This window comes from Lactuca virosa, chromosome 6, assembly GCF_052849685.1.
Source record: "Lactuca virosa cultivar CGN04683 chromosome 6, Lactuca_virosa_CGN04683_v6, whole genome shotgun sequence".
In the NCBI taxonomy this organism is placed as follows: domain Eukaryota; kingdom Viridiplantae; phylum Streptophyta; class Magnoliopsida; order Asterales; family Asteraceae; genus Lactuca; species Lactuca virosa.
Genome location: NC_136431.1, coordinates 154408901 through 154422761, shown reverse-complemented (window position 1 = coordinate 154422761; position 13861 = coordinate 154408901). Strand labels below are relative to the sequence as shown.

Sequence of the window (13861 nt, the reverse complement as noted above, 5' to 3'; positions counted from 1 at the left end):
CGAAGCATATGGGATACGGTTCATAATGTCTAACATAAAGACATGATACTCAATCAGTCTTTTGCTATAATATTTCTATTTGCCATGTTCTCATAATTTTGATTATGAAGAGGGATGCCGTAATCATAATCAAATTTTGAGAATGCAATTAACATTTCCATATATAGAATTTCCTTATGTTGAACTATTCCAACATAACATTCATATATATTCAACTAAAATTGATTAAAAACTCAATCTAAGCTTTTAGATTTTGAAATGGAGTATAAATTCCTCTCCCTTAATTATAGTAAAACAACTTTTTCAAACCCTGCATCTTTGCAAATTGAAACTTTTGTTTTCTATAATGAACATTGCTAACTTGCAACACTTTCCATAATAATTATGCTCCCACTAGCATAATAATTATTATTAGCATAACACTTATGCTCCCACTAGCTTTGACATGTATTCAGAAATTAGCTGGACTTCTAGAAATCAATACTTATTGACTTTCATTACCAAAGTTCAGATTTCTGATATGAGATGCTTCGATAAGGCTTTATCTAGGCTTCTCAAACTCATACACCTTTCCTTAGATAGCTCACATGTGTGTCTTAATAATTTTAGAACTTACAGCCATAAGTCTGAAATGTTTAGACCTTTGCCATTTCTCATAATTCAAATTATGAAAAGGGATGCCGTAATCATAATTGAATTGGAGAATGCAAATATCACAATTCTATCTCCTTAAAATCTACTTAGTGAAAGCGTTTCCTCACAATCATTTTCATGAATTGGAGAGAAAACTTATGACACATAGATTTTATGGTGTATGTGTTCCTATCCATGTGATTTTGTCAAACCCATAATCACAAGACAAGGTTAGTGATAAATCCAAACTCATATGGACTGAACTTGTTCAATCTTAATTTCTTGCCACTTGGCAGCACAAGGGCCTACCATTGCTTCGAAGTAGTCATGCAAACAACTGAGAACTCATAGAACTCACATGCATAGTCAACTTTAACTGGAATGGGCACAAAAACAAGAATATGTCAACACGATAGGTTATTAGCCTCAAGTCGTGTGCTAGTGTTTTAACAATAGGTTTACTCTTGATTAGTTCTTGAAACTTTCAAGATCTTTAAGACTCCTACTGACCTCTTGACATATAAGATTCACTTTGTCAAGGAGCATTACTTGACAAACAAATATTCAAGAGTTAGTGCGGATTCTAATCAAGACTAACACTTCACACCATTGGCCTTAGTTGGTCTTTGTCCTTACCAAGACATTACAACTTACCAATTTCAAATGTACAAGTGTAGAAAACATTTTAATCTACATTTGATAAGTGTTATAAACCTTCTTAATTTAGTGTCACTCAAGGCACAAGCTTGGAGTATGACTCTAAGACTTGGATTTTGGACCGAAGTATGACTCATCTTCTATATTTAACCATTTCAACAATTCATGATTCCTATTCTTAGCCATACAAATGCACCAAGATATCCTTAGAGGATCAATTGTGACATGGTTTTCATAATCATTAAGATTAGGGGTGTAAACGAGCCGAGCTGAGCCCGAGCCTGACGAAGCTCGAGCTCGGCTCGTTTAATTTTGAGGAAGCTCAAGCTCGAGCTCGAGCTTGATTCGAGCCTTAAAATGAAGCTCGAGCTCGACTCGTGAACAATTTAGTGGGCTCGCGAGCCTAATCGAGCCTAAACGAGCCTCTATGTATATATATATATATATACACACACATACATACATACACACACACACACACACACACACACACACACATATATATATATATATATATATATATATATATATATATATATATATATATATATATATATATATATATATATATATATATATATATATATATATATAGGCTCGTTTAAGTTCGTTTAGGCTCGCGAGCCTATGAATTGAAGCTCGGCTCGAGCTCGTTTAATAAACGAGCCTCATATTTAGGCTCGAGCTCAGCTCAGGCTCGTTTAATTCGATCTCGAGTCGAGCTTTTAACGAGTCGATCCCGAGTACCTCACGAGTAGCTCAGCTCACTTACACCCCTAATTAAGATGATCATAAAACACGATACTAAAGTACTCTCCCATCTTTTCAGATTGGAGAAACTTTTATCTTTCTGCCTAGTTTGATTCTTCTCATCCGCTCTACCATACATTGAAACTTTTCCAATGTTCATAATCATACTTAAACTTGTAAGCATAACCATATTTACTAAACTTTAGTAAATCATGACGAATAGTCTTATCGATCTTTGTGGTGGATCATGACCAGCGCACACCCAGTGTACCCGATCCCCTAGTCCTTCACTTGAATAACATATACATGTGAACAAGGAATTAGTCTTAATTTACCAAAGATGAAAATTCTCATTCATCATATAATATAACTTGCATGATTCCAAATTTTTGTCCAATTGAAACTTGGGTGATGAGAATCTTTCCTTATTTGGTAAATTCTCGACACTACCACAAACGAAAGAATCAAATCCATATTGAACATTGCTAGAATATACATAAACATCAATTTTCACAAAAGCCATTGTAAGGATATATAATAAAATAAAACAAAATTTTATTTATTTATAAAATGCGGAAAAACTTTTACTTACAATGCAATTACAAATGAAAACTATGTTACTACATATTTCTAAGCAATCTATCATAACTCTTAAGCAGCAGTTCAAAAATCCGATCTTCGAACCATGCGATTGAAATCCATCTTCGCGATCAGATTCAACATACTCTTCCTTTAAGCTTCCTTCCCTTTGCATGATCCTACAAAACATCAAAATGCAACCTTGTCACATCATGTATTAAGAATCAACAATTAGGAACTTAATAGAGTTAGACAGTAGACTTACCTGAAGCAGAGTCAAACTTTTTGATTCTACCTTTTCTCAGATCTTTCAGGTAGTTGGGGCAGCTTCGCAACCAATGCCCCTTCTCTTGGTAATAGAAACATATAGACTCTTTGGGAATGGTACACGGGACAATCTCAGATTTAGCCTTTCTCTTTCCCTTGGAAAAAGAAATCTTTTCTGGACTTCCAATGTTTCCATTGTTAATGTCCATGGAAGTTTGGAGAGTAGATCTTCCCATCAAATTTGCTTTGCCAGTATGCCACATCATTGTTGATTCAGCAGCAACAAGCTAATAGGTAAGATCCATAAGGGTCAGGTCGTGGTCTGTCAGATAGTAGTCCTAAATGAACTCACTATATGACTCAGGAAGTGATTGAAGAACCCAGTCAATAGCCAACTTCCTTGAGACTTCGACACCCAATACTCTCAGCCCGTCAATATATGACTTCATCTCCAAGACGTGAGTACACACAGGCCTTCCATCTTCATGTTTCATTGTAAGTAGGGCTTGAGTGACCTTGAATTTTTCAAGTCTTTGAATTTGTGGGTTAGGGAGAATTATTGGAGGAGGTGGAGGAAGTGAAGTATGACTTCCATGATCCAACCGCGGGACATCATCTTCAAGAGGAAAACTTGTTCCAAAGGATTTGGGAAGACAACAGTTGTCTGAACTAGACATCTACAATAGGAGAAATTCAAGTTAGTTGATTTAAGTCCTTAATATAACACCCAAATGAAATATTAAGGCTAGGAACCAACACAATATTTTACAGTTTGGAAGAGGGATGCCGTAATCCAAACTGCAAAATATTTGAAGGTAGGTAAATGACGATTTACCAATTTCCACCACGAAAAACGAAAAAGAATTTTAGGTTTTAAGTGAATTGAAACTCCTAGATCCTTTGAGATTCATTGAACAATTCAATGACATGTTTAAATCTCGAGTGTGCCCTTCAAGTTTGTGACTGGGATGCCGAGGATCACAAACAAGGTGTGAATAACCATGCAAATTAGCTTGGTACACCCAATGTTACAACCACCTAATCAATGTGCCGGTTAACCACAAACGCTCCATTGATCTATGATTAACATCAAGTTACCCTTTGCCACACACTGTCAGTCCAGATTAGTGTGCCGGTTAACCACACACGCTCCACTAACGGCTTAACAAGGTGCAAAGTGCAATTTCATGGGTTAGCACCATATTCACATTTTCCTAAGTAACTAACATTTGGGAATTTATAAGTGTTTAGTTACTTTATATTTATCCTTATACTTTTAATGAAGGGAGAATTAGAGTCATATCCTACCCGTTCGGCTAACGACCCTCCACTAGTCAAGGAAGCGGTGGGTGAGAGTGGACACCCATTAAACTGCCATTTTATAGGCAGTAACCTTATACCCCCTTAGACCGGCTTCGTGAATGAGGCCTACTAACGGTAAGATTGACTTTGTTCTTATACATATATAAATATTAAACCTATAATATTATAATAGTATAAGGGTAGAATTTTAAACTTTAAAATTCTAGGGTTTGGAATTAAATGTTTCAAAAGTTAGTCTTTTACATTTACAAATTCCAAAACTTAAGGGCAAGTTTTGAACCATTCAAAAACTTTTGGAATCCATAACTTATGAGTTTAATATAGGATTTAATGAAAAGACTTTTGACATTCCATAACTTATGATTTTAATGATCCTTTTAAAAGACTCTTCAAGTTCATAACTTATGATTTTAATGATCCTTTTAAAAGAAAAACTTTTCATTTTCCATAACTTGAGGACAAGTTATGGATTTCTTCAAAACATTTAGATCAAAAAATTGTAACTTACAAAAACAATCAATTTGTCTATGAACTAAATTAAACTCATAAGAACAAGACAATTCGTATCAAACAAATTTCATATAATTAGCCTAACCATATAAACTAATACAAAACATGAAACTTTGACAATTATCTTTTAAATTGGATAAGCATGATCATTACCACATCAAAAAAAGGTTTATAAGTTCAAAAACAGCTTAGGGTAATGATCCTAGTCCAATTCTAGCCAAAAACATCGAAAATATGCATCCAGGAGCACCAACTCGTCGAGTGCATGAACTAACTCGGCGAGTTGGATGGGTTTTAAGGGTGACTCGGCGAGTCCCCCAGTGGACTCGGCGAGTCCACTGTCCAGAAGGCAAAAATTCGATTTTAAAGCATTTGAAAACATTTAGCATCAAGTATATAGGAAAACAACCCTAGGCTCTAGGGGTGTTCGTTTGGATGGATCGGTTTGATCCGATCCAATCAAGTGAATCCAAATTGATTTCGGTTTTCAAAACATAGATCCGAATTGTCCAAACTAAATTCAAATCCAATCCGATCCGATCCAATTACAATTTGGTTCGATCGGTTTTTATAATTCGGTTTTCAAAAACTGAAACATTTTAAAACGACATATAAATATAATATTACCCAATTTTACACAAGAAACGAAAACAAAATATTTAGTTGTGATTTGAAATTTATAAACAACTACTAAGAAGATATATTATAGTTAAGTATTTTATAACTTTTGAGAGAAAATGCATATTAATGTTTTTTTATTGGGTGAAACGTTTTTGAACCTATTTGACAAAATAAATTACAAAATTAATAAATAATTATAGATATATATTATAAATAAATAAATAATAAATGTTTATTTGGTTTTTTTAGACTATTCGGTTCTTATTTTATAAACCAAAACCAATCCGAAATCCAAAATAATAATTTGGTTTTGTTGAAAACCAATCCACAAATCCGAATATCCGAACCAAATAGTCCAATCCAAATTGGCCAATTGGACAATTCGGTTTTATCCAAATAGTGAACAACCCTACTAGGCTCTGATACCACTGAAGGCTTTTGAGCATTCTAACACTCCTATGGTGTACATGCAACCCTAGATGCTTTGGATCTATGTTTTCTCTAATATACATGCAAACTTTAAATATTCCAAAGCATCATCCTAACTAGCATACAATGGAGTATTTACACTCCAAAATTCTGGTTAGATGACATACCTTTTGCTGTAGTTGGAAGCCTTAGACCTTTAAGAACTTAGTGCCCCAAGTGTTGCACCTCAAATGGAATCACACAACACCACCAACAAATGGAGGAACTTGAGAGGAGGTTACTTGTTTCACCAAAATCGGCTTGCCCTCTTGTGTATTCACTTAAGTGCCAATTTTGGTAGCCTTAGGGGCTCTTATATAGTGTGGCAAACTAGGGTTACACCATGTAAACCCTAATGACTTTCCATATCCCTCATGCTCCATGGGTTAAAACCTCCATGGAGTATCCATGGGTTACCAGATGGATTTAGCCCAACATGATGAACTATGGATCATAAGGCCACTTTATAAGAATGAATGATTTACCAAATCAACCCCTTATATTTAATTAGTCTCTTTTGATCACAAAATTAATTCCAAATTAATTCTTGATCAATACTAATTAAATAATATCATTTCATATTAATATATTAGAACTTATAATATATTAATAAAACATAAATAACCTCTTCTCAATTATCCATCCTTCAGATTGTTCCGGTGCCATGCAACCCAAATGGACCATGCTACTCTCGGGTCAAGTACATACCAATAATAGTTATGGGCTTAGACACCTAATCCAACAGATTATGTATGGCATGCATTCATTGGATGGTCGCCGATGTCAGCAGACACTTTTATGGCACGTGTGGAGGGAGAGAGAGAATAATAAGAGAGCCTTAGAAGTACCTTAGTCTGATTGTGTATGTTGTTTAGCGATTTAGCCATGTGTGAGTAGTTATGAAGAAGTGACTTAGAAAATATGGGATAATTCTTGAGGAAAGTACGAATTAGTATGAAAGGTAGTATTGGGGCCATACTACTGAAAGCACAGCGTCCGTACTCGAATTGAGGGAAGTCGCGGGGTTTCTAAGGAGGTCGTAGTATAAGGGATTCCTTGAGTATGTTTTAACATTCTGTTGTTTTCTTTTTCAGAATGGTGGTGGTGACTCGTGGTTTTGGTTCTGTTTTGGGCTCAGGCTATGGACCGAGTGATGCCGAGTTTCATGAGTTTATCACATCTTAGATTTTGCGAGCTATCCTTGAGGAGACCCCTGTCATGTATGGTTCGACCAAGGAGGGGATGATTGAGGTGATAGAGGAGCTTTTGGGGGCTTTACGTGCGAAGATGGACGCCAGTCATGTGGGGGACCATACTTTCACCTTTTGTCAGTTTCATGCTTGTGGGGCTCCCGAGTTCTTCGGGAAGAAGGGACCCATTGCCATCATGCATTGGACTACATACATCGAGAGGGCCTATCAGATGAGCTTCTGTCCTGAGAGGTCAAAAGTTAGCTTTGTAGCTAGTCTATTGCGGGATAGGGCTCGTGACTGGTGGGAGGAGGTCCGTCGTGCTCTGGGAGCAGTGACCATTAGGGATATGACTTGGGCAGACTTTATTAGAGCTATGTTTGTGCCTGCCATCGAGGTTCAACAGCTAGTGTAGGAGTTTCAGGACCTGCGTCTGACGATGGAGATTGTGGCGGACATCACCGCCAAATTCAGGGAGAGGGCTTTGTTGGTTCCGCAGTATATTGAAAATGAGGAGATGAAGAAGAAACGATATCATGACATGCTGAGAGATGAAATCAGGGAGTTTGTTAGCATTTCAAGCTACATGACCCTAGAGGATATGATTGACAACGCCCGAGAGCAGGAGATTGAGCTGGAGCTTCGGTCGAAGCGAAAGCCACCTCAGGATTAGGTGGTGGATGACACAGAGAAAAGGCGCAAGACTTTCGATTGTCGATCTAGAGGCCAACAGGGTCGGGGCCTTTACCAAAAATGCGATAAATCACACGATGGGGTGTGTCGAGCAGGTGGTTCGAGTTTCTACAAGTACGGCAAGACATGTTATATTAGTTGGGCTTATCCCTAGGGATCGTGTCTGATTTTCTTTCATTGCAATCAGGTAGGCCATAAAAAGGCCGACTGTCCGAGATTATCAGGAGGAGCGACAAGGGCACCCGCTCCAGCTACATTAAGGATTATTGATGGCCGTGAGGGAAAGGCAGATGCTCCTATGGTAAAGAGTCGAGGTTTTTAGTTGACGGCTGAGGAGGCCTAAGCAGCACCAGATATTGTCACTGATATGTATCCATATCATATATGTTACTAATTTAATTATTTGTTCTTATGTTTTATCTGCTTGTGAATAAGGATGTTTTTAGTCAATGGTGTGACTGCTCATGTTCTTTTCGATTCGGGTGCTACCCGATCTTTCAGATCTCTTGCGCTTAGCATGAAGTTAAGTGACGCTCCGGGAGCATTGTATTACCCATTGGAGATGGATATTGTTGATGATCGTATGGTAAGTGCTCCGAGAGTCCATCGATGTTGCGTTCTCAAGTTGTTTCTTGAGAAGTATTTGATAGACCTGGTCTATATTCCTCTGCGAGGGATAAAGATCGATGTGGGCATGGATTGGTTGTGCCAGAATGGGGATATGATTGATTGTGAGTAGGCATGTGCAAACGAACCGAACCGGTCGGAACCGACCCGACCCAGATCCGACCTGGGAACCGGCTTCGGCCGAAATCAAGAACCGAACCGGACCACCGGTTCTACCGCTTCCGGTTTTTGCCGGGTCTTCGATTTTGGAACAGGTCTTCGAGAAAGAGCAACGTATTTTTGGGTTACGGTTTCAGTTTATGCCCGGTTCTTGTCGGTTTTTGTTTAGTACATATTTGTGTGCACTAATTGTTTGATAAATGGTCTATAGATTTTGTTTGTAATTTTGTAAAAGTGTTGGGTTTTGTTTATTTTTTTGAATGTAAGCTATATAAAAAAGCATTTTTCGGACAATATATGAAAAACTACAAGTTTGATATTATCAATAATAAGTCAATTTTTCTCTTTCAAACAACCATTGCACCATCATTAACTATCCAACATTAGAAGATTCAACATTCAAAATATACTTTCAACATTCAAAATATACTTTCAAGTTTCCCCAACAAAAAAAACAAAGTCTAATATGTGGATTCCAACATCTATTTGACATTTTGACTAATTCACCAATATCTTCCCCGTTAGCTTCAAGTTGTGTATAGCATCCACAATGTCTATATATAATACAAAAGAAACACGTTATTACTTAATTAAATGTAACAATTACTAATAAGATGTTAAAAATAAGATATACCAAGTATTAGTGTATTACCACTAGCGAGGTCATCGTCAGCTAACACATCGTGCACTTAGTCATAGTCATATATAGGCAAGCTACTCTTTCTTAGTCAATCTTGAGTGCATATCAATGCCTCCACAATCACAACAGACAAGTTAGTATAGTAGTCAGTAATTACTCGACGACCGTTACTGAATGTGGATTCGGATGCTACGGTGGAAATTTGCATCCCCAAAATATCTATTAAGAAAAAAATTAGTGTATAATACACGACATGAATTTATAAATTAAAAATGAAAATGAGAGTAAAAGAGGGTCGGTACCTTTTGCCATTCGAGCAACAATCGGGAACCGCAACGCCTTATTTTTCCACCATGTGAGGATATCATATCCTTTGTCAAATCCGATTGGGTCCTCGTTTAAGTATCATTGCAATTGACTTTCTAACGAAGTCGAGGGGAAACTTCCCGAGGTCATATAGCTACCAAAGAAGTCGTTTTCGTCATCAAAATTAACAACTTCTTTGGGAGTTTCTTGTTAAGACGACGAGGTCATGTTTGACCTTTCCAAGTATGTCTTGAAAAACTTGTCCAATTTGAATTTGATATCAATAACCTTTGCACGTGCTTTCGATTCTATCTAATCAACGGACATCTTATTATCTTTGTTCTTGGCTTTAAGCATTTGGGTAAAAACATTTTTCATAAACTTTGACTTGCATTGAGGATCTAATAATGTCGCAAAGAAGACATAATCACTTATATTGTCATAGTCACCCCAATATTTGTCATATTTTTCTTTCATATCCGGTACCATAAACAAAAAATCCGGGTTGGTTTCATGTTTCCTAAGATGTTGCTCTATGTCTAGGATCTCTTGGGTATATGTATGGAAGATAGGCTTTGTTGAACATAATTTTTTTTCAGTTTTCATATTAAACTTCTCAAGGAACTCCATCATCTTTTTAATCATCTCATAGTCTGAATGCGATAATATCCTTTCCACACTTTTCTGAAACATTGGATCTATAAAAAAGAACAAAGAAAATACAATCCAAGTTTCATGTATGTTGCTGCAACAAAAAACAGATTTGGTATGCTATATTCCAAGACATGTAACCATTCAATTTTTAATCAAATCAAACGTTTTTATAGTCTAAACTTAACTACAAAACCTAAACTAGATGTAGGAAAAATATTCAGGTAAAAAAAACTTAAATTGAGTGAGTTATGCACATTTGAACAACAAAGTCAGATTACGTTTAATTGCTGAAACATAAAAAAAAATCTGATTTGACACGCTTCCTTGCGGGGTTTGTAACTAATTCAATTTCTAACCAAATCAAGAGTTTTTATAGTCTAAGCTTAACTACAAAACCTAAAATACAGGTAGGAAAAAGATTAAGGTCAAAACAACTTAAATTTTGTGAGTTATGCACATTTGAACAACAAAGTCAGATTACGTTTAATTGCTGAAACATAAAAAAAATTCTGATTTGATACGCTTCCTTGCGGGGCTTGTAACCCATTCAATTTTTAACCAAATAAAGCACTTTTATAGTCTAAACTTAACTACAAAACCTAAAATACATGTAGGAAAAAGATTCAGGTCAATACAACTTAAATTGAGTGAGTTATGCAACTTTCAAAATTTGAACAGAATGCTAAAGAAGTAAATATTGGTAATTTTTAGTGCTGAAACATATTTGGTTTTATTTACCTTGATGGCTATATTCGAGAAACGCGTCTTTCACATCGTATGCTGATCTTAGAAATTCAAAGGTAGAGTTCCACCTTGTTGGAGTTTCACCACACAAAAGCCTTTGAGTTTCTACAGCCGCATCCTTCATGGCTTGGTTAAAGGTCTTGATCCGTTGCGGGGAGGCTCTAATGTATTTCACCGCATCATGTATGCTTTTTACATGGTAAACTTGATGTTTTAACCCCATTTTCACAACTAGGTTTATGATATGAGCCATATACCTAACGTGAAAATGTTTGCTATTCTCGTAAATACCCAACAGTTCTTTCACAATGATGTTAATTGCCGCGTCATTCGTCTTGGCATTATCAACGGTCATCGTCATGACATTCTTCATGCCCCACTCGTTTATGCAAATTAGCAACTCCCGGGCCATGTCTTTAGCTTTGTGAGTATCAACCTCTCTGAGGTTGACTACCCTTTTATGCATGACAAAATCTTCGGTAATGAAGTGAGCCATGACAACCATATAATTTATCTTTTGATACGAGGATGTCCACGTGTCGGTTGTCAAGTGGATGGATGTTTTGGGGTTGCTCAAATGTTTGTACAACTTCTGCCTCTCTATTAAATAGAAGGACACAACATCACGAGAAATTTTATGCCTTGAAGGCAATTTCACCCTACCATTGAGGGCGTTTACAAATTCTATGAATGCCTCGTTTTCAATGTATTTAAAGGGTAGTTTCTCGATGGTGAAAAGGATTGTAAGGCAAGTTGGATCCTACTATCATCATTTTCCATGTGTATACGTGACCCTCACCATTAGGAGCTTTCGTAAATGACAACTTTTGTTTTTTTCATCATCTTCTTTCGGTTTGTTGTCCGGATTTAACTTACAGCCATTAAAATGCTTGTTTATTGAAGTTGTCCCATTCCGGTTTACATCCGCGGCTAGTAATTTTAAACAATAATTACATTCATCCCACTTTCTTTCAATTACACCTTCCTCCTTTATCCATTCTATCTCGAAGTAATCCCAAACAGGAGCAGTACAATTATCTCTACCCTCACCTCGTCTGGTTGGGTTAATCCGGTCCTTTAACTCCTTTTGAGTCATTTTTTTGTTCTTGGGTTTTGGTTTTGTTGAGTATTTTTCTTGTGTTTGTTTTTTTTGATAGTCGTGGTTTTTTTGTTTGTGTTGGTTTTTTGGTTGTCTTCGTTTTTGTGGGGTTGCAAATTTTCGTTTTTTTGAAGATTGTTGTTCTTATGACTCCTCTTCTTGGTCTGATTCGTCACTTGGTATAACATTCCATGCCAATGTTTCTTGTATATAATCTTCTTCTGAATCTTCTCCATAACCCTATATTCTTAAAATAAAACATATAATAAGTCATATTACGTTTAATTGCTGAAAAATAAAAACAATTCTGATTTGACACGCTTCCTTGCGGGGCTTGTAACTCATTCAATATTTAACCAAATGAAGAGTTTTTAGAGTCTAAACTTATCTACAAAACCTAAAAAACATGTAGGAAAAAGATTCAGGTCAAAACAACTTAAATTGAGTGAGTTATGCACGTTTGAACAACAAAGTCAGATTACGTTTAATTGTTGAAACATAAAAAAAATTCTGATTTGACACGCTTTCTTGCGGGGCTTGTAACTCATTCAATTTTTAATCAAATCAAACGTTTTTATAGTCTAAACTTATCTACAAAACCTAAAATACATGTAGGAAAAAGATTCAGGTCAAAAAAACTTAAATTGAGTGAGTTATGAACACTTGAACAACAAAGTCAGATTACGTTTAATTGCTGAAACATAAAAAAATTCTGATTTGACATGCTTTATTGCGGGGCTTGTAACTCATTCAATTTTTAACCAAATCAAGCATTTTTATAGTCTAAACATATCTAAAAAACCTAAATTTCATGTAGGAAAAAGAGTCAGGTCAAAACAACTTAAATTGAGTGAGTTATGCACATTTGAACAACAAAGTCAGATTACGTTTAATTGCTGAAACATAAAAAAAATTCTGATTTGACACGCTTTCTTGCGGGGCTTGTAACTCATTCAATTTTTAACCAAAAAAAGATTTTTTATGATCTAAACTTATCTACAAAACATAAACTAAATTTAGGAAAAAAACTCAGGTTAATACAACTTAAATTGACTGAGTTATGCAACTTTCAAATTTTGGACAGAATGCTAAAGAAGTAAATATTGCTAATCTTACTTGGTCATCAAAGTCTTTTCCAATCCAATTAGTCGGATTACCATCTTCATTATTGGCATCATGAACATCCGAGTTTCGGTATCTTGATGATGGTACATTTGGTAACCCATTCAAATCCTACATTGTCAATATAATACATTAATTATATAACTAAACAAATTCTTAGTTTTGACAATCTTACATTCATACTATAAACTAATCTAACAAAAATCTTGCATGTATGTCTACAAAAAACAAAAGCACATTGTTAAATGGAACTTAAAACATGAAATACAAATATATAATCTTACCTGATCTTCATGAGCATCCATAGTTCGAATTATTGAAGGTAATTGTTGAGAAGTTGATGGTTGTAGACTAATTTTTCCACCTTTTGACATTACTTATTGATGGTTGAGATTTGAGAAGATGATAAATGATGGTGGATTGGTGATGATTGATGTTGACTTGAGAATGGAAGCAAAATATGAAGATGTCGACTTGAGAATTGAGAAGATGATAATTCATGATGAAGATCGATGGAACCGGTGGTCGAACAATCTTAGGATGAACGATTAATCAAGGAATCGTATAAGGGATGATCGATGATTGGATTTATTGGAGATGTCGATGACCGACAGTCAGAGTGGTAGGGTTCGTGCCACGAACTTTGTGGCGCTTTTTTTGACGTCCAATTCAGAATTCCAAAAGGCAAAAGCCGTGGGTTTTTTTTAAAGATTGTCCGGTCCGGTTCCCTGTTTTGGACCGGTTCCAATGACTGGTTCTTACCGGTTCCCGGTTCCACAAATTGACAACATTATAGTATCGGTCCTGGCCCGACCGGTT

General features: G+C 36.0%; 1 protein-coding gene across 1 annotated transcript; it reads right to left on the bottom strand.

Moving 5' to 3' along the window:
• Positions 1 to 9735: 9735 nt before the first annotated feature.
• Positions 9736 to 11317, bottom strand: LOC145122021 (zinc finger BED domain-containing protein RICESLEEPER 2-like). Its single transcript, XM_079057698.1, has 2 exons — positions 10816 to 11317; positions 9736 to 10121 (listed from the first exon to the last, which is right to left on the bottom strand). Exons 1-2 carry the CDS (start codon positions 11315 to 11317, stop codon positions 9736 to 9738), a joined length of 888 nt encoding a protein of 295 aa, XP_078913824.1.
• Positions 11318 to 13861: the final 2544 nt, after the last annotated feature.